This window comes from Pteropus medius, unplaced genomic scaffold (genome assembly GCF_902729225.1).
Source record: "Pteropus medius unplaced genomic scaffold, Ma_sr-lr_union100, whole genome shotgun sequence".
Lineage (NCBI taxonomy): Eukaryota > Metazoa > Chordata > Mammalia > Chiroptera > Pteropodidae > Pteropus > Pteropus medius.
In genome coordinates, this window is record NW_024349802.1 from 23,152,439 (window position 1) to 23,175,244 (window position 22,806).

General features: G+C 37.5%; 1 protein-coding gene and 1 pseudogene across 3 annotated transcripts in view; one reads left to right on the forward strand and one right to left on the reverse strand.

The window, feature by feature from the left end:
- LOC120581630 (protein alan shepard-like) overlaps positions 1-22,806 on the reverse strand; it is a 745,620-nt gene that overhangs the window by 501,768 nt on the left and 221,046 nt on the right. For all 3 annotated transcript variants that reach the window (XM_039836705.1, XM_039836706.1, XM_039836707.1), the window contains exon 3: positions 5,236-5,304. In XM_039836705.1, the coding sequence (XP_039692639.1) occupies positions 5,236-5,304 (69 nt within the window). The remainder of the gene's footprint in view (positions 1-5,235; positions 5,305-22,806) is intronic.
- Positions 11,044-12,394, forward strand: LOC120581177 (poly(rC)-binding protein 2-like; annotated as a pseudogene).

Genomic DNA, 22,806 nt, shown 5'->3' on the forward strand with positions numbered 1-22,806 from the left:
TTATTTAAATTACAAAGTTCAGCAAAGGCATATAGAGGTAAAAGGGGTCAATTTTGTTCAGAATCTTGAACCAGAATAAACTGGGAGTTCACATTTGTCTCCATGGACTCTAGAGCAACAAGCAATCATACACATGGTCTCAACATTAGTGTCTCATCATTGAAATCTCATGGTGACCGCATTAATCCTAAATGCATAACATGAATAAGATTAAGGTACAGCATCAGATTGACCAATGATTCAGAGTGTGGACTCCATGGCCTCTGACAGGCTCTACTTCTACTACAACGCTTATCAGAATTAACAGAGATGAGGTGAAATGCATTCTACCTTAATCAATTCATAATTTTCAGCTTTGATGAGAACTTCAGTTAAGGAGAAGATGAAAACTAATGATCGAGAAGAAATAAAAATAAATATATATGGATGCAAGATCGGCCTGTCCCCCATTCTATTCCTGCTGTTATTTCATACATTTCTTTCATTCATTCCACAAATACCTCATCAGTTCTTACTACATGCTGCATATATGGATTTTCCTATACAGGTATGAAAAAATTACATAGGACAATCCAAGAAAAATGTTCACTATCCTTTTACTCACTGCTTATCAGTGGGATACACTGCCCTTCTTTCTCTTACTCCATAAACACGGTAAAATAATAGAATATTCTTTGTCCTTTATTTAACACCAATCCTTCCAGATAAATGAAATTTCTATTAACAGCCTGGAATTCTGTCCATTCTACCTGCTGCTAGAAAATAATGACAATAGAATATTTGGTTATGTTCTTTTGAGTAAATTGTCACTCCTTAACATATTATATCTTTTCTTAATGTACTGATTTTTTCTCTCTCTTAATGGGATAGATTTTAAGGTTCTTACCTACCAAGGACTACTCTCAACACAAAATTTACTAAAGGTCTAAAGAGACATCAATTAATCGGTTGATCATTATTGACCAAAACTTTACATTGAGGGTTTTTAGAACACAACACTTGGGTTGGTATCAATTATCCAAAGGAAAACTTTCCATTTCTAAACCATAGGAAGACAGCTATTTAATATTCATAAGAAATGTTCTGAATATACGAGAGAGCATGTGATGGAAAATGTGAAACTTTTCTAGAGAGAAGTATAGACTATGCATAAAAAACTTATCGCAAGTTCGGTTCATCACTTTGTGTTTTGAATTTGAAGACACTAGTCAGCCAATCGGCATTCTCACTCATCTGGTTCATTTACTCAAAGTTTAATTGATAATGACTTTTATTTGGTAGATATTTGTAATCACACAAAATTTTACATGCATTTCTTAAAAACTGCAAAGTAGTAGGAGGAGATATTTCTTTCTTAAGAATATTTACAAATTATTCCAATTAAAACACCAAATTGTTGCATTATCAATAAATGGTTCATTTTAAAATAAAACTTAATAAATACTTTAATGTCTGTTTTAAAAGACATCTATTTGCAAATACACTGATACTTGAGTAGATATAAGCATTTCTTTCAACAAAGGAAGTTAACAGTGCAAAAATAATTTCAGAATGGAAATAGTACCTAAATGCTAAAAAGTTATGTTCTGGTCAGCTAAAAATAGAACTAATTCTGAAAATGGTTTTCAGTGTCCTTAAATTAGTCTAAAAACTTTATACAGATAGTATTGCTCACTGGTTAAAAGACCAGGGTGATGGAATCTTGACAGAACCAACCCTGTGTCATTGGACAAGTTAATTACATGTTCAGTTTGTCAATTCCTTCATCTGTAAAACACTGCATCCTTATCATAGAGATATTAAGAGAATTAAATGAGACTGTGCATGTAAAGAAATGAACAGACACCACATAGTAAACATTCAATAATGTTAGGTATGATGATAATAATTATGAAGAAATGGGTATGACATTAATTCTTGAATGAACAGGTATCTTCCTGTCTACTGATTTACTCGTTACTATATATATATATATGTATGTGTCTATCTGAGATTTACAAATAGCACTCTGAAAACGAATAGGAAAAGATCCACTTTTTTTAGTTAATATAAATCCGTGACTCAATTTATTTTTCTCTAAATGTTCTTTCGATGCCAAAAATCAGAAAAAGACACAAAGCTGGAAACGAGAATTGAGTTGTAGTTACACGCAACCTCAGGCTGAAAATTTGTGTAGGTACTTTCAAAGACTGAAGCCAATAAGCCTATTATATTGCAAACACAAAAGACAAAGGTTTTGTAATAAACACAAATTTAAAAGGAAAGGATTAAAGCATGGGTAACAAAGAAAAGGAATAATTATTCTGTGTGGGATAGGGGTGTAAAAGGATTACCACCCACCAAGCCAGCTCAAGAGAATAAATCTCAATTTTCAGCAGCTGCAAGGCTAGTGATCTGTAAATATTCACATAATATTTCTAAAATTAGAAGCCACTGTTATAGAAACAAAGGAATGAAGTGTATCATGCCATCGTAGGTGTATCAGTTAGAAGACAATTGGGAAAACAAAGACCAAACCTGGCTGTTCAAGAGAAGGGATTTAATATAGGGAACTAGTTGTAAGTGTTTGGAGAAAGGTAAAAGAAACAGATAGGAAAGAGTGATCAACACTGTGACCTACACTAAAGAAAGCATAGGGGACACCAGGGACTTTACCTACAGGCCAGAAGCCAGGGCAGCCTCACCAAAACTGGATCCACACCGAGGCTCGCACCATGGAGATGTACCACCCAAAGCAAGAGAGAGGGAGAAATATATCCTGGTTTTTCCCTTGCCATCTCTTTCCAGTATGTCAACAATGTCTCACATTGGGAGAACCTATGCAGGAGTCACTTAGCAAGGGGGCCTGGGCAAGCAGATGTTTGGGAGTGGGCATGGAGTAGATCTGAAAGCAAATGAGCAAATGACCAGCACAATAGGCAAAAACTTACAGGATATAGTCATGTGCCACATAGCGACATTTTGGTCAACCATGGACTATGTATATGACGAAGGTCCCAAAAGATTATAATAGAGGTGAAAAATTGCCATTGCCTAGTGATGCTGTAGCCGCCATGACATCATAGCCACTTTAATGTCCTATTGCAATGCATTACTCAAGTGTTTGTGGTGATAGTGATGTAAATAAAACTACTGTGCTGTCATTTGTATAAAAATATAGTACATACAATTATAGTCGTAGGCTATACCATCTAGGTCTAAGTAAGGGCACTCTATGATGTTTGCACAATGATGAAATCACCTAACCAAAAAAAAAAAAGTATCATTCCTTTCATTTAGAGTTAAAGGAAATCCTCAGTACAAATGAGATATCACCAATATTAATTTTAATAAGGGTACCACTTGGAAATGCCATCAAGTTATGCCCCTCAATCAAAACGGCACTAAGATTGAGAGTCTCTCAATATAATCACAATTGTTTTAACAAGTGAGCGTGCAAAAATGAAACCCATTTTTGGTAACAGTTCTACCCTTGGATTTCATCCATCTATAAGAACTCAAAAGAAAACATATTGGGAAATCTGTATAGGATGGTCACCATTTTAATTTGCTAGGATATTTAGAACTATACGAATACCATCTAATAATTCCAATATTTCATAAAACGAGGTCATTATAATATCAGAAAACTAAAAGGATATATTCTCAGATTCAAGGACTGCCCCATATACTTTCCTGTCTTCACTTTTCTCACTTCATTGCAGCATGTGAAAAGTTTGCAGGACCAGCACAGTCACAGAATGACTGCATTAGAGTATCTCACTGGGAAGTTCCCAAAAGGTGCATATTGACTTGTAAGACTGAATGAGTTCCTAGATCAACTAAATTCATATGACCTTGAACAATATAATCTCTGAGTCTCACTTTCCTTAGACTGGGAAGACTACATTAGACATCTCTCTAACTTCAGGGTGAGTACAGAGCTGTGAGGAACGACCTGCTCAACTCAGTCTTTGGAAAGTGTGGGAACAGAAATCAGAAATACTGATTCATAATCCAGGGTGCATTTTCAGTTTATGTCTATTATGTAGGAAATAAAAGAAACCTGGGTATTCAAAGCAATTTTCTTTGACTGGTGCCACTGTCTCTCCCTCTGTGCCACCTCTTTTCTCAGCTTATAGTCACAAAGCAATATATCCTTTCAAAGTTACCAGAAACTATTGTGTCCACACAAAGCTGATGCCAATGGAGGCAAAGACATCAACTTAACTTTTTTTCACCAAAATATTGCATAATTTAAGAATTTATTTTTCTCTTATTAATTACCTTTAATATTGTTTTATTGCTAAGTGTCAATTTATAACTGCAAAGAAAAGATAAAAAGTTGTACACAAAAAGAGTTTTCACATTATGCTGACGTTGGGATAAAGTATCACCAAAGCTAAATTTCTACAGAAAGTCAATAAAATGAGAGAGAAAATGTTAATATAAACCATTTATAATATGCCTCTCTTATAATCATTACAGCATGCCTAAGTAACCTGAAAAGTCTAAGAGAGAATTCTGACCAATAAAGCAAAAGACAAATGGTAGTTTATTCCTTTCTGGCCTCATACCTAGGATGTAATTTGAATGCAAATCTTACTCAGCTTTTAGAATTCAAAGTTAGTGTTCTCACCATGTGCTGCTTCAAAAAAAAAGTCGATGTGATCACAGTGTGTCACCTGTAAAAACTGCTCACCAACAGAAAAGATTTTTTTTTCACGCAGAGACATAGCAGCTCTCTGCTGGCTTAACTTCCCCTAAAGAGGTGAAATAACATTCAGTATTGTTTGACCTGAATAGAGGTTGCAAATCACCTTGAGTAACTAAGCAAAAAAAAAAAAAGTGATTATTTGTAATATCAGTACATTTTTTGATTTATCGGAGCATACATTCTTAGACGGAGATACTCTGTACCACACACACACGTATGTATGCATTTATCCTAGAATTTGAGGACAGTAGGGATCATCTTTGGTTGAAGGGAAAAAAAAAAGAAAATTTCACTTCCAATAATTCTAGGTTGATTTCATTAGTTATCCACCAAGGAAGACTTTGAACGTGAAACTTCGGCATTTTCTAATCACTGTTCCCCTCACAGAGCCAGACCCAAACTTGAAGTTGAGAAAAGTAACCCTCTGCCAGAAAAGAGCCCAATGCTTTCCACACTTGACCAGTGACAAAATAATTCTAAGTTTAAACACATTTCAAGGAAAACAAGTTACGTCGAGGTTCTTAAAAAGAACATATTACCTGATGTGGCTGTGAACTGGACCATCTGCTGTAGGAAGGAGCACCTGCAGACTTGCTGGCTGAGGTTCTCTGAAAAAGGGAAGAAAAAAAAAGATTTCTTGCTGTCACACGAACTGAATGCACTTTATAGTTCTCTAAAGAAATTATTTATTCAGTGTCCATAGTTCTAAACATTAACACATCTTAGACTCTGAATGTAATCTTTCTGTTTCATTTCTTTTAAAACATAGTCTCCTCTTCAATATAAAAATGTGGACACTGGAGTCAACATCTGGATTCATGTCTCAGTTTGTACTAGTTTTCAGACCCGGTGCAAGCCACTCAAGCACTCTCTGTCTCAACTTTCTCTTCTGTAAGACTGGAATAATGATTTTTATGTCATGGAATCCCTGTGAAGACCAAATATGATAATAGGTGGAAAGCACTTTGTACATTAAGTACTATAACATATAAGGCATTAATTCAACAAGAAGAAAATAAGGTACATTAGTATAAGTTTCTGCTTGAGATGAAACTGGTATACAGATATCCAAGTTAATGTGTGAGGTCATTTGAAAGTCATTTATTCTTATTATGAAAAAGATCCTTCATCTTAGGACATGACCATACCAATGCTACCAGCTCCCTGGGCTTGGAAAACACCACAAACTCACTAAAGATTGGTTCATTCAAAACCATTCTTAACCCCATTTTTCTTTGCCTGCTTCTTCCATAGAGGCTAGAAAAACTACATATTCACTTTCTCAGCATTCTTTCCCTCTAGTTCTGGCCAATGAGACAGGAGTATAATTATTTGGTGGGAGGTGAGGAGGGGTAGGCAGGAGATCTGAGAAACCTTTTGCTTTCTGATAAAAGGGAAAAGATAAGGCTTGTACCTTGCCTATCACTCTTTTTTCTCCCTAAATATAAATATGCTAGATGGAGCTAGAGCAACCATTCTGTGACCATGAGGTAAAAAACCAAGAGCAGAGCACCCATGTAAACCCTAATCTTGCTAAGCAGCTGAAACACAGTTTCAGGCTGCTACTTACACCTAAGCTCTCCTTGTATAATTGGCTATAATCACATTTTCCGTTACTTGCAGAGTATAATGACGTACTCTGCTAGCTCATTCAAATTAAAAATCAAATTATAAGATTTCAATTCCTCAGATGCGTGTGGATGCTTCAGGCAGACAGAGCATGATGACAGAGGCATGAAGATGTGAAAGCCATTGGTATATCTGGAAAATGATCAATAGACCAATATAGTATTGCAAGCTCTGGCATTCACTATCACTGCATTCCATCTGCCTTTCAGGATCCCTGTGTAATTCTGTGCTGGCCTTTGCTGATTCTGACAGCTTTCCTGAATCTCTGCCACAGGGAGGTTGGCATGTTGGCTAAATGCTATATTCTGTCTGTTCAATTCAACTTCCCTCTAGCATCAGCCCTTCTGAGGAGGCAGTGCTGGGATCAGCTCTCAGATCCTCCTTGTCTCGCCTGCCCCACTGAAGTTAATGGGCTTGGGCCTTATAGCAAAGTGTGAGAAGAACATTTCATTTTTAACATAGATAAAGGGAGAGAAGTAGCTAGAAGTTAGACTAAAAGCTTAATCATATTTCCTTAGTAAGAGGCAGTAGGAATGAACTTCAAATGTACTTGATTTTACCAGTGAGTGACTATGTACCTTCTCTGATGCCATTTTCCTAATTGTGAAATAGGGTTAAATTACATGGTTCCCATGCTTTCTTTTTATCCAGCCCTAAATATACTAAGTTAAATGATACTCCACTTTTAAAGTAGATAAGTGATTACTTATTTTAGTGACACTAAATTTCCATGGAAAGAAATATCATGTGTTTAAAATACCTTTTACTTAAACCTCAGTTAACTAAAAACTGTTCATAATCCAGAATAACCCCTTGCCTGAATATTTTAGCAGACTCCAGGCTCCCTACATTTTCGAAAAGGGCGATAGCTGATTTTCCACCCCAATAATTTGGCCTTCGGCAGAGTCTCTTCCAGTTTCTTTAAATATAAGATTTTGGAATTCACCAGCAGACTAATTTTTAAGGCATCATCTTTGATAACATAACTCATCACTTTCAAACTGCAATATTGGTTTCTAAAATAATAAATTTTATATTTGTTATCAGAAAATAAAGCTTTGTTTTTTAATTGAGATGTAATTGACCTATAACATTAAGTTTAAGGTGAACAACATGTTGATTTAATACATTTACATATTACAATATGATTATAACCATAGGGCTAGCGAACATCTCTATCAGATCATATAATTATCATTTATTTTTATGGTGAAAACAATTAAGATTTAGTCCCTTAACAACTTTGAAGTTTATAACACAGTACTGTTGACTATAATCTCTAAGCTATGCATTAGATCTCCAGGACTTACTTATCTACAAGTTGTAAGTTTGTACCCTCACACAACATCTTCCCAAATTCCTGCACCTCACAGCCTCTGACAATTACGAATCTACTCTCTGTTTTCACTAGCTTGGCTTCTTTAGATTCTACATGTAAGTGATATCATACAACATTTGTCTTTCACTGTCTGACTTGTCTGACTTATATAGTACATTTGGGTTGTTTCAATATCTTGGCTATTGTAAATAATGCTGCAATAAACATAAAGAGCTGCTATCACTTCAAAATTCTGTTTTCATTTCCTTTGGATATATATATCTACAGGTGGAATTTCTGAATCATATGGTAGTCAAATTTTTAATTTTTTGAGAACCCATCATCCTGTTTCCACAGTGGCTGTACCAATTTATATTCTTACCAACAGTGCACAAGTGTTCCCTTTCCTCCACATCTACACCAATATAGGTTACATTTTGTCTTCTTGAAAGCCTGAGTTTTTTAATCAAAACTAAATTATGGTAATCAAAGTCAAGATATAAACACTGACAGTCAAAAAACATTTTTTAAAAAAGTGAGATTGGGGCTTTGGTCAAGATGGTAGAGTAGGGAAATGCTACACTGCCTACTCTCATGGTCACATCGAAATTACAACAAAATTACAGAACAACCATCATTGAGAATCTCCTAAAGTCTAGCTAAACAGAAGTCCTATAACTAAGGACATAGAGAAGAAGCCATGTTGAGACTAGTGGGGCGGCGGGGCAGAGATGTGGACTGGACTGGTCCCTCACCCATGTGTGGCAGTTAAAAATTGGGAGAGATATCTTCATTACAGAGGTCCCCTCTCAGGAGTGAAGGATTCCAGACCTATACCAGGCTCCCCAGCCTAGGATTCCAGTGCCTGGAAGAGAAGTCTCCATAAATTCTGGCTGTGAAAACCAGGGAGAATCATGCCTGAGTGAGATGGAGGGTGGCTGAAGTCCCAGGCATTCTTCTTAAAGGGCCTGCTTGCATACTTACTTACTGATGAACTCACTCAGAGCTCCAGCACTGAGGAAGACTTTAGAAAGGTTCCAGGGACATACGGGGAAGAACTGAATTATCTGGTTTCAGGGCAAGAGCTAGCAGGGCAGCTTTCTCCCAGACAGAAGTGCAGGCAGAAGCTATTGTTCCTTTGTTGAACCCTCCCCACATCCAGCATATAGCCTAAAGCAGCTGCCATATCTGAATCTCCATCAACTTAGCTGACACCCTTCACCCTGCCCTGGGGACTCCCTGAGACAGCACCTCTCCCAATTTGTAGGCCGATCCAGTGGCTTTTCATACAAAGGACCTGTCTTGGCTCATGCAGTGAACTTTCCTAATATCTCTCAAAGGTTCATAAATCCCAAATGGCATGCCCCTTATCTGTTGCTAAGTGGCCCCAAGCCTGGCACTAGCAGCAGCTGGTCTCAGTGTGCAGCTTAGTCTCTCCCATGCACCTCCAAGTCCAGAACAAATGGCAACCATCTGCAGATTTTTTTGTAGCTGAAACCAAGTGGCCCCGGGCAGGGCGCAGGCAGTGACTGAACTTGGCCTGAAACAGAGCCCCTCTTAAGAGGCCCCAGAACCAACACACCTGGTGGACAGCTTCAGACCGCACCAGAGCACCACCCAACCACCTTCACAAATGACATACCCAAAGGGCAGACTGAGCAGGCACCATAGCCCTGCGAAAGCAAATCCTGCTGCTAGGGTCAGCCTCTGTACAACAGCTCCTCCACTGTAGTCACAGCCAGTCCTTACCACCAATTAGCCTGAAGGTCCAGCACCCACACTGATGTGCAAACAGCAACCAAGGCTCAACTACAATAGGAAGGCACACGCAACTCATACAAGGGACACACCTGGAGCACCCAGCTCACGTGACCCATCTGAGACTGCACCACTGAGTACCACAGGACACCTATAACATCAGGCCACTCTTCTAAGATCGGGAGACATAGCAGCTCTACTCAATACATATAAACAAAGACAGGGAGGCAGTCAAAATGAGGAGACAAAGAAACATGTCCCAAATGAAAGAACAAAATAAAGCTCTAGAAAAAGAACTAAACAAAATGGAGACAAACAATCTACCAGATGCAGAGCTCAAAACACTGGTTATAAGGTTGCTCAAAAATCTCAGTGAGAACATCAACAGAGAGATAGGAAACATAAAAATGGAGATAGAAAACATAAAAAAAGAACTGACCAAAAATGAAGAATATAATAACAAAATAAGGAATACATTAGGAAGTATCAACAGTAGATTAGATGAAGCTGATTGGGGATTTGGAAGATAAGTTAGCAGGAAATACCCAATCAGAACAGCAACAAGAAAAAAGAATCCAAATAATGAGGATAGTTTAAAAGGTCTTTAGGATACCATTGAGCATAACAACATTTTCATCATAGGGGTACCAGAAGGAGAAGAGAGAGGGCAAAAAATTGAAAACATATTTCAAGAAGTAATGATGGAGAACTTCCTTAGCCTGGCAAAGGAAATAGAAATACAAGCCCAGAGAGTCCCGAACAAAATGAACCCAAAGCGACCCACCCCAGACACATCATTATTAAAATGCCAAATTTTAACGACAAAGAGAGAATCTTAAAAAGCAGCAAGAGAAAAGCAGTTAGTTACCAACAAGGGAGCTCCCATAAGACTGTCAGTTTATTTCTGAACAGAAACTATACAGGTCAGAAGGGATTAGCATAAAATATTCAAAGTAATAGAAAGCAAGGGCCTACAACCAAGATTACTTTACCCAGCAAAGCTATCATTTAGAATAGAAGGACAAAGAGTTTCCAAGATCAGAAAAAGCTAAAGGAGTTCATCACCACCAAGCCAGTATAACAAGAAATGTTAAAGTGATCTCTTTAAGAAGAAGAAAAAGAGATAAAAAATATGAGTAATAAAATGGCAATAACTACATATCTATCAACAATTACTTTGAATATAAATGGATTAGGTGCTCCAATCAAAAGATAAGGTGGCTGAATGGATAAGAAAACAACACCCTCACACATGCTGCCTACAAGAGACTCACTTCAGATGGAAAGACACATATAGACTGAAAGTAAAGGGGTCGAAAAAGATGTTTCATAAAAATGGAAACAAACAAAAAAACTGGGGTAGCAATACTTGTACCGTACCAAATAGATTTTAAAACAAAAGCTATAACAATAGGCAAAGAAGGACCCAGTAATGCCACTTCTGGATATTTATCTGAAGAAACCTAAAGCACTACTTTGAAGGAATCTGTGCATCCATATGTTCATTGCAGTATTATTTACAATAGTCAAGATATGGAGGCAATCTGGGTGCCCATCCATGGATGAATGAATAAGAGGTGGTACATATATACAATGGAATATTAGCCATAAAAAAGAATGAAATCTTGCCATCTGCTACAGCATGGATGGACCTAGAGGGTACTTTGCCGATTGGAGTAAGTCACACAGAGAAAAACAAACATCATGTGATTTCACTTCTATGTGGAATCTAAAGAACAAAACAGAAACAAATGCATAGAGACAGAGAATATTTTGATGATTGCCAGATGGGAGGGTGGTTGAAGGACTAGATGAAAAAGTGGAAGGGATTAAGAAGTACAAATTGCTATGCCCCTTACATCCTCCATCCATGGAAGTAGGGGGCGCTGGCCTTCCTGCTGTCCCTTTGTTTTTCTCCCAGCCTCCCGCCCTTCACTTTCCAGCTGGCTCCCCTATTTCCCTCAGTCACCTTGTACCTGCAGTGACTGAAGACTTGACCTCTCAAAGTCTGGCTCCCCAGAATACTGCTTAACACTGGTGTGACTGGAGGTGGATTAAACATCACTCTCACCACCCGGTTACTTATGCATGCAAAGGAAATTGGGCATGTCATCAAAAAGAAAGGAGACTCAGTTAAGAAGGTGAGCAAGGAGAGTGGTGTGTGTATCAACATCTCAGGAGGAAATTGTCCTGAGAAAATTATCACTTTGGCTAGACTCACTAATGCCACCTTCAAAGCCTCTGCTATGGTTATCAACAAACTGAAAGAGGACATCAGCAGCTCTATGACCAACAGAACAGCTGCCAGTAGATCCCCCAGTCACCCTGAGGCTGGTGGTCCCTGCTAGTCAGTGTGGCTTTCTCATTAGAAAAAGTGGTTGCAAGATCAAGGAAATACGAGAGTAAAAGGAATTCTGTTTCAGGTGGCAGGGGCTACACTCCCCAACTCAACTGAGGAGGCCATTACTATTGCTGGCATTTCACGATCCATCATGGAGTGTGTAAGACAGATTTGCATGGTCGTATGTGAAGACTCTCTCCTAGTATCCTCCAAAGGGCGTGATCATCCTGTACCAGCCCAAGCCGCACAATTCTTCAGTTATCTTTGCAGGTGGTCAGGCCTATACCATTCAAGGACAGTATGCCATTCCACAGCCAGATTTGACCAAGCTGCACCAGTTGACAATGAAATGGTCTCATTTTCCTACGACACATGACAACACCGGATTCAGTGCAGGTTTGGATGCATCTGCTCAGACTATTTCTCATGAACGCTCCATTCCAAATATTTAATTAGCTGCATAATCTGGCATCAAGGCGCCAGAGTCAATGAGATCCATCAGATGTCTGGGTCACAGATCAAAATTGCGAACCCAGTGGAAGGATCTGATGGGCAGGTTACTGTCACTGCATCTGTTGCCAGCATTAGCCTGGTTCAATATCTAATCAATATCAAGTTTTCTTCAGAGACGGCTGGCATGGGGAGCAGCTAGAACAATGCAGATTCATCCGTAATCCCTTTCTGCTGTTCACCGCCACCCATGATCCACCTGTACAGTTTCTAAAAAGTCAGCGATTCCAGGTTTTAAATAGTTCGTAAATTTTCAGTTTCTACACACATTTTATCCACTTGTGATTTTTTTAATAAAAGTATTTTAATTCCTTTCCCTGTTTTTAACTGTTAATGCTGAGATCCATATTTAGTTTTATAAGTCTCTCCCTTGCAGCTTTTTGGGGGGTGGGGGGTGGGGGGAGGGTCATGAATTTGTTTTTTCTGTTTGTCATAGAAATTTAAGAGTGGAATATTAATACATTTCAGTTTAGTTCAGTAATGTCAGGAATTTTCCCTAAAAATTAAGAGATGAACTAGAAATTTTTAAAAAAAGTACAAATTGGTAATTATAAAATAGTCATGGGAATGTATATTTTAAGGAATATTATCAATAATATTGCAATAACTGTGTCTGGTATCAGATGGGTATTAGATTTATCAGGATGATAACTTCATAAGTTATATAAAATGTTTAATCACTATGTTGTACACCAGAAACTAATATAATATTGTATGTCGACTGTAATTAAAAACTGAAAAAATTATTAAAAAAAAATTTAAAGACAAAAGTGAGATGTGTAACCTATAGGATATGACACAAATTATTAAGAAACCCTCTTGAGAAGTGCCAAAATATTTCCATGCCCATACTTAGCTTTTTTCCAAAGGTCACACTGCAGGTCTGCATTGACACAAGTATAATTAACTTTATAATGGTAATTGCAGGTATTGTCATTCACATACTCCATGTACTTTCTAGTACTAAGAATAAAAGTAAAAGGCCATAGAAACAACAAAACAACAGGTCAACATTAACTACAAATTTTAAAGATATGACAGTGTTCAGAAGTGTACCGTAGCTTCTGATGGATGTGACTGTATTCGAAAATCAGTCTCATAGCACTAAACGCAAAATCTGGTTGGGTTTCCTTGATGTGTTTTTTAATAAACTAGCCATAATATGTGGTTTGGATTTCAGTGTAGACAAAATAAACTCACCTGACAAACCAGATAAGTAATTGTTCATACTCTCATTCTTTTCCTACTAGCATACTTACCAACCAATGGTTAATCAAAGGGCCTTACCCAGATCAAAATAATGAGGCATGCTGGTTTAAAATGCAAATTCTCTGATATTAGGAATTTATAAATCTATGGAAGTGAGATTCAGCGATTCTTTTAAAGAGGCTCTTCAATTGATTAATATTAACTCTTCAAAGCAAAGAAAAACCCCAGAATAATCCCAGAATACCCTCTACTGCCACATGCATCCATTGAAAGACAATGATGATGAAAAGTAGAGGCCCCGAAGATATTATTGATAGCAGTTTTCTCTAAACAGATAAAATGAACTCTCAAGTTCCAAAGAAATATTACTTAAAATTGTGGGAAGATGCTTGGGGAAAAGAATCTTATTTTTAATCTACTAATATAGATTGAACCTTGAACCACTGCAGCCCAATTAAATGGCTGGGTACGGGTTTCAGTTTAGATTCCTGCCCTTGGAAAACCTTCCCCGAATACCGAGAATGGGCTCCTGCCCTTCTGCTATGTTTCCAACACATCCACACTTACCCCTTATCAAAACTCTTATTACACTGTCTTGTAATTCCCTTCTAAATGCAGCTTCCTTTTATAGACTATACATTCCACACGTTATGGGGAGAAGAACATACTCATGCAACCAGGTATGCCTGTGCCTGGAATATAGTAGATGCTCAGTGAACATCAAATTAATTAATAGTTTCAGCTAATTTAACCCTATTCAACTTTGGCAAGTATGAAGAGGAGACTGCTTCAGTAAGAGACAGTGGTGATGGAAGTTACAGTCTTGAGGGCAAACATAATAAAAATTGGTAAGATTCCTAAAGGCTACTGTAATTTCTTAGAAAGCACCATTGGCCCAGAGTTTAAGTTATTGGGGTGGGGAGTTCCTACCGATATAGCTTCATACAAAACATCAATTGCTAAAGTAACTAGGGCAAGAAATAAGGAAATGGCAGACATCGCTTTAAAGTCAAGAGTGTTGGTTAATGGATACATGTTATACCACATGAAATATCTCAGGGATACAGTGAGGCAACTGAGAGAACCAGGTGATCTACAAAAGCGGAGAGAAGCTAGAAGTCAAAGAAATGTTGAGACTAAAACATTTACCCGACTTTATAGCTTCTCTCTCCCTTCCCCAGGCTGAGGCTATGGAAACCCAGGTTACTTACATCATAGAGAAGGGAGTTCAGAGGAGGAGAGTGTTGAACATTTTCCTGACGAAAGTATGCAGAGAGTGCTGCTAAGAGGCTTCCCTTTTAACAAAGTGTTCTGTTAAACAAAGGAAAAAGAAGTACTATGCAAAAACCTGGAAGGCAGACCAAATTCAATGGCAGTTCATAACTGAGTAAAGCTGCCAGATGCTGCTGCAAAACTGCCAGCCAGCCACTCAGCCTCTGTACTCCATCCCACAATTGTCCTTTGCTTGGCCAGCTTCCTCCAAGTCTAATTGCCTATCACCATAAGACAAGGAACTTTGGGAATTTGTACATTTTTCAGTAGCTGGAGTTTTTCCTGCATCAAGACTTGAGTATATTTGAAGAACAAAAAAAAAAAAAAATGATAAACCAATAAATAACGTTGCAAGGTGCCAATCGGACATCTGCATTTAACATCATAGCATAAAAAGTCATTGACAAAGATGATCCAGGAACCGACATGGCTCATTCAGACAGATTGAACTCTGGAAGACAGACGTGACTTTTGGGATTTTAATTGCCAATGAAAAATCATGCTTCCAACCCCAACGAGATGAATCATGCAAGAAACAAGACCAAAATAGCAAATCACCTAGACAGCAGTAACATTATTAATAAGGTATGGAGAGCTGACAAAAACCTTTCTTCCAGGGCAAGAAATTTTGCAAAGTATAAGTGGTAAAGGCTCTACCCACGCACATCTTAATAAGTAGCTACAAAAATCACATGTAAGTATGCATACCAGGCAAGCTAAGAAAGGGAAATTGATAAAGAAAAAAGGATGTGAAGTCCTGGAGCTTCTTTAATACTTTTTTCTACTGAAATAACAGTATGATTTCCTCATTACAGTTGTGATAGTCTGGAATACATATTCCAATATGTGTTGCTACATCTATTCAGCATTTACTGAGGGCTTATGCTGTTAGTATCTATGAAATTCTCAAGGAACAGGCTAGGCTCTACCCTTCTTACGCTTTATAAACACAATCATAGACTAATTACCTTCATTTTAATAAAAAATATTGAGCTCAATTAGAAAATCCCAGAACTCTGAACCAAACTAGCTCAATCAAGGAGTACTATCACATTCCTAATGCCACAGAGGATCCTAACAGTTGGCTAAGGAATGCTACCTAAAAGGCAACCTAAATCTTTTCAGTTTCAGTAAAAGCCCAGATCATTAAGGTATATGACAAGCAGCTCACATATTCTCTCTCTCTTTCTAATGCTAAGCATTCTTTAGCATTTTTTCTTGATTAAATCAACCAGTTTTATTTAAACCTTTCTCTGTGTGCCCTACATTCTAGCCTGTTGGTTATTTCATTGCGCTCATGTGGGCCACCTCCCAAATTTCCATGCTCCTCTCTCTGAAGTTGTGAATTCTGAAAGTGGAAGAGTTACTCATTGTGTCCTCCTTCCACTACAAAATGCAAAATGAAATAAATCTAATCTAGCCTCAACGCAAAAAAATAAAAAGGAGAAAATCTCGATGCAATTAAATACTAAAGGTTGATTTAGTAACTAGATTCAAAGGCTTTGACTCTTGATTTGATTTATTTTCCAGTGATGGAGGAGAAGTAAATGAGTCTGAGCTAGTTTGGTTCAGAGTCTTTGTGCTTTGTCACCAAGTCTTTGTGCTTTGCCTATAAAAAGCAGATGTAGAATAATACAGACTCCAACTTCTTCTAGGAGTTAAAATACTGTTTGTCTTTACTGAAAACAAAACAGTGCCCCCGGGGTTTTTATTTGCTAGTTCTCTGGCCCTCCACTATAACTTTATAAGCATTTTGCTACATACATAGTATGTGTAAAGCACTCTATTAATAATCGAAGTTAGAAACGGATGAGATTCTCCTCAGAGGGGCCTTTTCCTTCTCTTCTCCTGTCCCATCCTGACCAAAAGAACTACATGCGAGCCCACTCAATGTCACTCTTTATCCCAATACCTTATTGTAATTTCTTCGCAGCTCCTATCGCTACCTGAAATTATCTTATTCATGTATTTGCTTTGTTGTACATGGTTCAGGTCCCTCATTAGACAGTAAGTTCCAGGGAAGCTTGTCTTTTTTTTTTTTTTTTACCACTTTTCTTGTCACTTTTACCATCATGCACATAGCAGTGCCTCAGTGCATGAGTCGAAAGAATGAATAAATAAAGAAACTCAGTTCTTACCCTCAAAGGATTTATAGTCCGGTGAGAGAGATTAACGCACACACAACTCTACTGCAAGGAGTGTGTTGCCCTTTTTCACTACACAGTCAGTCTGTGCAGGCTGTGCACTGCACGAGGGAGCCTCTTACAGCATAAAAAAATTTATACAGTGGTAAATTCAATACTTTTCCAGCAGAGGTAGTGAATTATCTTGCCATAATACAATTGGTATAATTATCCAAAAAATGGAAAATATCTTAAAGATGATACCTTAATCTCATTTACAAAAAGGTACTCTGTAGGCAAGCAAAGGTCTTGAATGTGCGGAATTGATTTTAGGCCCAATTTCCTGAACTTGGCCTTTGACTTTCCTGGGTTAGATATAAGAAGTAAGGGCATTAGAGGTTATTGCACCAACAGATGCTGCTTAAAATAACCAGAGTGTTGTCTCCAGGCTCCAACATGGCCTCCCAACGACCTCTGTTTCCTGATATTCACACTATTTTGTAGACCCCTCTGCAATGTACCAGGGTTGGTATGTTTGACTAATAGAATACAGTAGAAATAATGATATGTCACCTCTTAGATTAGGTTATAATCTTGGCCATGTTCTCTCGCTCTTGGATCACATATTCTGGGAGAAGCCATATCATGAGCCACCTTATGGAGAGTTCCACACGGTGAGGAATAGGAACCTCCTACAAACAGCCATGTCAGCGAACTTGAAAGTTGATCCTTCAGCCCCAGTCAAGTCTCCAGAGACTGCAGCCTTGGTTAATGGCTTGTCTAAAACTTTAAGACAGACCCTGACCCACAACCACCCAGCCAGTCTGAGTTCATATTTCCTACCCTTAGAAATTATGCAAGGCAATCATCATTTATCGTCTGTTAAATTTAGAAGTAACTTGTTACATAGCAATAGATAATTAATTCACCTTACTAGCAGAAAAACTATTCACCGCTTACAATGATACAAGTAAAAATCTGTAGAAAGCATATAGTATCCCGTGACTCATATCTAAGAGAGAGGTAGACATTATTCTCCTAAATTATGAAAAAGGTTTCAGGATATTTTCCTCCTTTAGGTCTTTTTAAAAAATTAAGTCCCTGAATTTTCACATTGTTATTTAACACGTCTTCCAGTCACTTTCTTCAAGGAGACAGAGAACTCCCTAAAGACATGAACACAAGGTTACCTCCAGCTCCCTTCCTGCACAAGACTGAAAACAGGGAACAGGATGCTCAGTAAATAAATGATAAGCTTCCTGTTATCATGCAGCCTTCTCTGTTAACTCAACTTGATCTTGCTATATCTTACAAAAAGAACTCATTCACTTTAGCTTCTGGGCTCGATCTGCCACTCCAAGTTACAAGGAAACAGAAATCCTCCCCAAGAAGCTGTCTAACAGGGCAATGTACACGTTCCGCTTTCCAGGTACTGAGGGGAGGGGAGCACACAGAGACTTATAAGGAAAGCTTGAGCTGACTCAGTGCCCCCAACAATCTGTGCTACACAGAAACTGCACTCACAGAATGAACTACTGAAAAATGGTCCTTTAGTCAATTTTGTGAAATGCTACATTTCCCGTGTGATCCAACCCAGGAGTCAGCAAAATTTTTCTAAATGGGCCATACAGTAACTACTTTGTGCTTTGTGGGGCTACATGGTCTCTTTCACAACTACTCATCTCTGTCACGGTAGCATGAAAGCAGCTATAGACAATACATAAATGAATGGCTATGACTGTGTTCCAATAAAACTTTATTTGCAAAGACAGGCTTGGGATAGATTTGGTCCACAGGCTAGAGTTTGTACATTGTTCTTGTCCTTCACTGAAATGTTTAAATATCAGAAAAGCAGGAAGGTAAACACTTTGCTCTAACCCCTCTCTAGAAAATCACTGGACACATTAGCATATAAAAGGCACTGAGAATTTCAGCTCCATGGACTCACCCACAGGTCAATTTGTTGAACCAGCTTCCCAACATTATTTGCCCAGAGAACATATTTACTTATTTATCTCCCTTCCCTCTTCTCCCGACCTTTCCCTTCCTCTCTTCTCTCTTCTCTCTCTCTCTCTGTCTCTCCCTCCTTCCCTCCCTCTCTATCTCTAACTTGTTTTCTTATTGAATATCTATTAACATCTCAGGGATCGAATCTTCTATAGAACATACCTTAGAAAATAATGAGTTACCTAATGAGTTACCTAATTTGTAGCGTATATCAGCCTGAGTGAAAAATTTGATTCTAACTCCTCAAAGAACTCGCTTGGAACTTGGAGTGTCAATAAACGCATTAAGAAATACCTCGACTTTCACGCATAGCATAGCCACAAAGATAAAAAACTTAAAAAAAAGTTTGGTTTTTTTTGTGTTTGTTTGTTTTGGGGAAAACTGATTAACACCTTGCCACATTTTTCTGTGTCATCCACCTTCCTATCCTCACCCTACAACTGCTACTTTTGGAACTTGAAGTATGAAAACCATATTAGGAAGTTAAGAATTGGGTCATAACCTCCAGAAAATGTCAAGGCATTAACATATTTAGAACCTACAATTCAAGTTGGTTTTATTGGCCAAATTAGCAAATTGAAGATTTTTTGACAAAGTATCCTAGAAACATGGAAAACACATACAGTGGTGTCAGACACTGTCAGAGTTATTTTAAATAGAAAAATTCTGGAATTTTCTCATTAATGGCCTATGATTATTGGTGACTATTGGCCAAAGAGACCAATCCTGGTAAAATGTGAAAGGGGATCACAGCAGGCTATGAATACCAGGAGACAGGGGTCATCAGAGGCCATCACAAAGGCTACCTGCCATATAAGGCATGAAAACATCTGGGAAGTAGTACTCTTTTTCTCCTGGATCTGATACTAATTACGTGGCAATAACCAGAGTCATTCTTGCCCATCTTTAAATTGGGGAGGTTGAACTAAAGTCAAACTCTCTGTGAATATATAAGTGTATCAATATTCTTATATTACTTTGTATATATTCAAAGCATTTTTATATTAATGATGCCACACAGTAGATAATGTGAAGTGGGAAGGATCTGGTCACAAGCTAGCTAGAATCCAGTTTCCCAGAACAGGGCTAACCCTAACTAGGAATTCCAACCCAATCATTTCTTCCTCAAAGCCATGATAACCCTCAGGCTAGTGAGACTACCCCGATACCACCAATGCCTTATAATCCACAAGGCTTTTTCAAAGCCTGAGGAGGGTGGTGGTAATTGCTGCATTTTAATAGTGGTTTAATCAGTCCCCATCCATCAAGTTAGAACCTCCTCTTTCTATCTCCCAGACTTTCCTTAATCACACGGAGACATGTAACTTACAGAAGCTTTCCCCTGTGTGAACATGTCCCAGCTGATGCCACCTCAGCTGCAATGAGCCTCCTAACCAAGGGCACTTGTGACAAGGCTCTGATCTGACCATTTGGTTGTGGGTAGTGAAGAGAGCATGGACACAGCTTCATAATGGATTGAGTTTGTCCTCTGTGCGAATTGTCACGTACAAAACACCTTTGGTATGTGCACTTTCCAGGATGAGTGTGTTTACAAGTGGAAAACTTTTGAAGTCTTTGCTCTGTGACTAAATGGAATATGTCAGAGAGAACACTTTTATGACTTTTCCTGAAACTATCATGTGGTCGATCCTTTTTGTGGGCATAAAATATGGAAAAGTAGAAAAATGTCCTTCAGTTTTTCTCCCCCCAGGAAACTAAAGATTTCTTAATTTTTAAAATAAGGAACAACTTAACTGTAAAGTTTAAAACATTATGTAGAAATGTTACTGTATCCCATTAAATACTCATGAGTAAATTGGAGGTGAAATTAATTCTTCCAAATAGATCTATTCATTTAGAAGAATTTTGTTGCCATCTGCATTATTTAAAACTTAAAGAAATATATGGATGGAGGGTGGTAAGGTGGGGAAATGAGCCTACTTTTAAGAGAATAGGAGTTAGGGCCGGCACGCATAAAAGCATTTGCAAGCATTAAATCGGAGAAAAAAATTAACCCACACCAATGCAATTGTATATGAATAACTCAGTTGAAATTGTGAAAAAGATGCTCCCCTTTCAGACACCTTTTTTTTTTTTTTTATATTTTTAAGTTGCTATAGATTTTTCTGCAAAAGTTTCTCTATAGGGGAAAATGGAATATGGGGTACAGTATTTTTAAATTTGAGCTTTACTTTCATAAATAAATGTCAAATAAGCACATGGAAAAAATGTTATTAGGTACCCAGTATGCCTGTCTGGACTTGCCTAGAATATGTATCTTATAAGTATTCCACATGGCTCTTGAAGCATCTAAGCAAGCTTTAGAATTCTGAGAGGTAATTAATTAATGGAGCTGTCTGGGGCTGAAATGTTTACCTCAGCTGTCACGTAGCTAAGTGCATTCAGAATAACCACCTGAAGTCACAATAATTGGCTTTCATGTCATTAGAATTTTTAATAGCCGTGATGAACTCTACTCTTATTCCACACAAAACTCTTGTTTTCTGTTTTATTCCTGTCATTCTGGACAACCTGAAATGACAATTAAGAGAGTTCTGTCACAATGGAAGGTACTGTGCATATACGAGATCTTAAGGAGGCACTAATCCTGCGGTCAGCAGAGTTTCCTTACAATAATCTACAGACAGGTCATAAGGAGAAAGGAGTGGAAAATTTCATTTGAAACACAACGTGTTTTTCTACATTTCCTGATCTGGGCTTTTTTTCCCCGCTAGTGTTTACTTTTTCAGTGACTAAATGCAAGGTATGAGTCTAATATAATGAGATGGATTCCAAGAACCACATTCAAAAACCAATTCCAATTCTTTATAGTCAGTCTAGAACAAATTAGAGCCAAAAAAAAAAGTTACTAACAATTTTGAAAATATCCCTATTGTATCATCTACTGCAAGGACAGGAAGAAATTTAGTTTGCAAGGTAGCTTCTTTTGCTTCATAAATACAACAAAAAGAGAAGGCACATAATATACTCAAACAGAGGCCATTGGAAAAAGAAATTCTAAATATCATTTTTGAGAAAAAGTTGCTTATGAAAATCGAATTAGAGTCTGGTGTGTAGGAAAATGGTGTGTGGGACAATGATAACTACTGATTTACATAATACTTGACATATGTAATATGCATGTGCATTTTTGCAGAGGGACATAAATATAGAACTAACTTGTTTATAATTTGAGGTGACTGGGCTGAAAGGAAATGCATGCCAACATGTTTCTCTTCTGGCTTCTAATATTCGGTTTCATGTATAATTGATAGACTACAATTTTTATAATGGTTGAAATATGAGTAAATAAATTATGAGGATTTAAAATATCATCCATTTGCCAGGAATACTCTGTTATTCTTTGAATGGATGGTAAACAATTGACATTCTGAAGGCATTTCTAGCAGACAAGCAATTTCTTTGGCTTCTTGGGCTCCCAAATTACTCAGGTCCAAAACTAAAATTGGTAAACAACCAGATTTCAAATACGACCCAGGCTTTATATATATGCATAGCTTAAATTCATAGCATTTGGGCAAAAAAGCCAGCGTAATACCAAATGCTGAAATCAGGTTATACCTATATGCAGGGATAAAATGAGGAAATTTCGGGAGCTAAAAGAAGGCACTTTCTACTTAAAACAAGGCCTTGAGGCGGGTAGAAGTTACGGCACAACCACATGTGCCGTAACTTCTAGAATTTCAAATATAGGGATATTTGCTTATATGATTAAAATTCTGAAGACTTTCATTGTGAATATGTATCTAACTATAGATACTGCATACAAATACATATAAATTCAGTTCAGTTTATATATATACATGTTAAAATTATTAATTATAAATATATATAGTATATTATAAATATAAAGTGCTTATATATTACTTATATTTATAATTTATTATTTTATTTATACATTATAAGCATAAATATATTCACT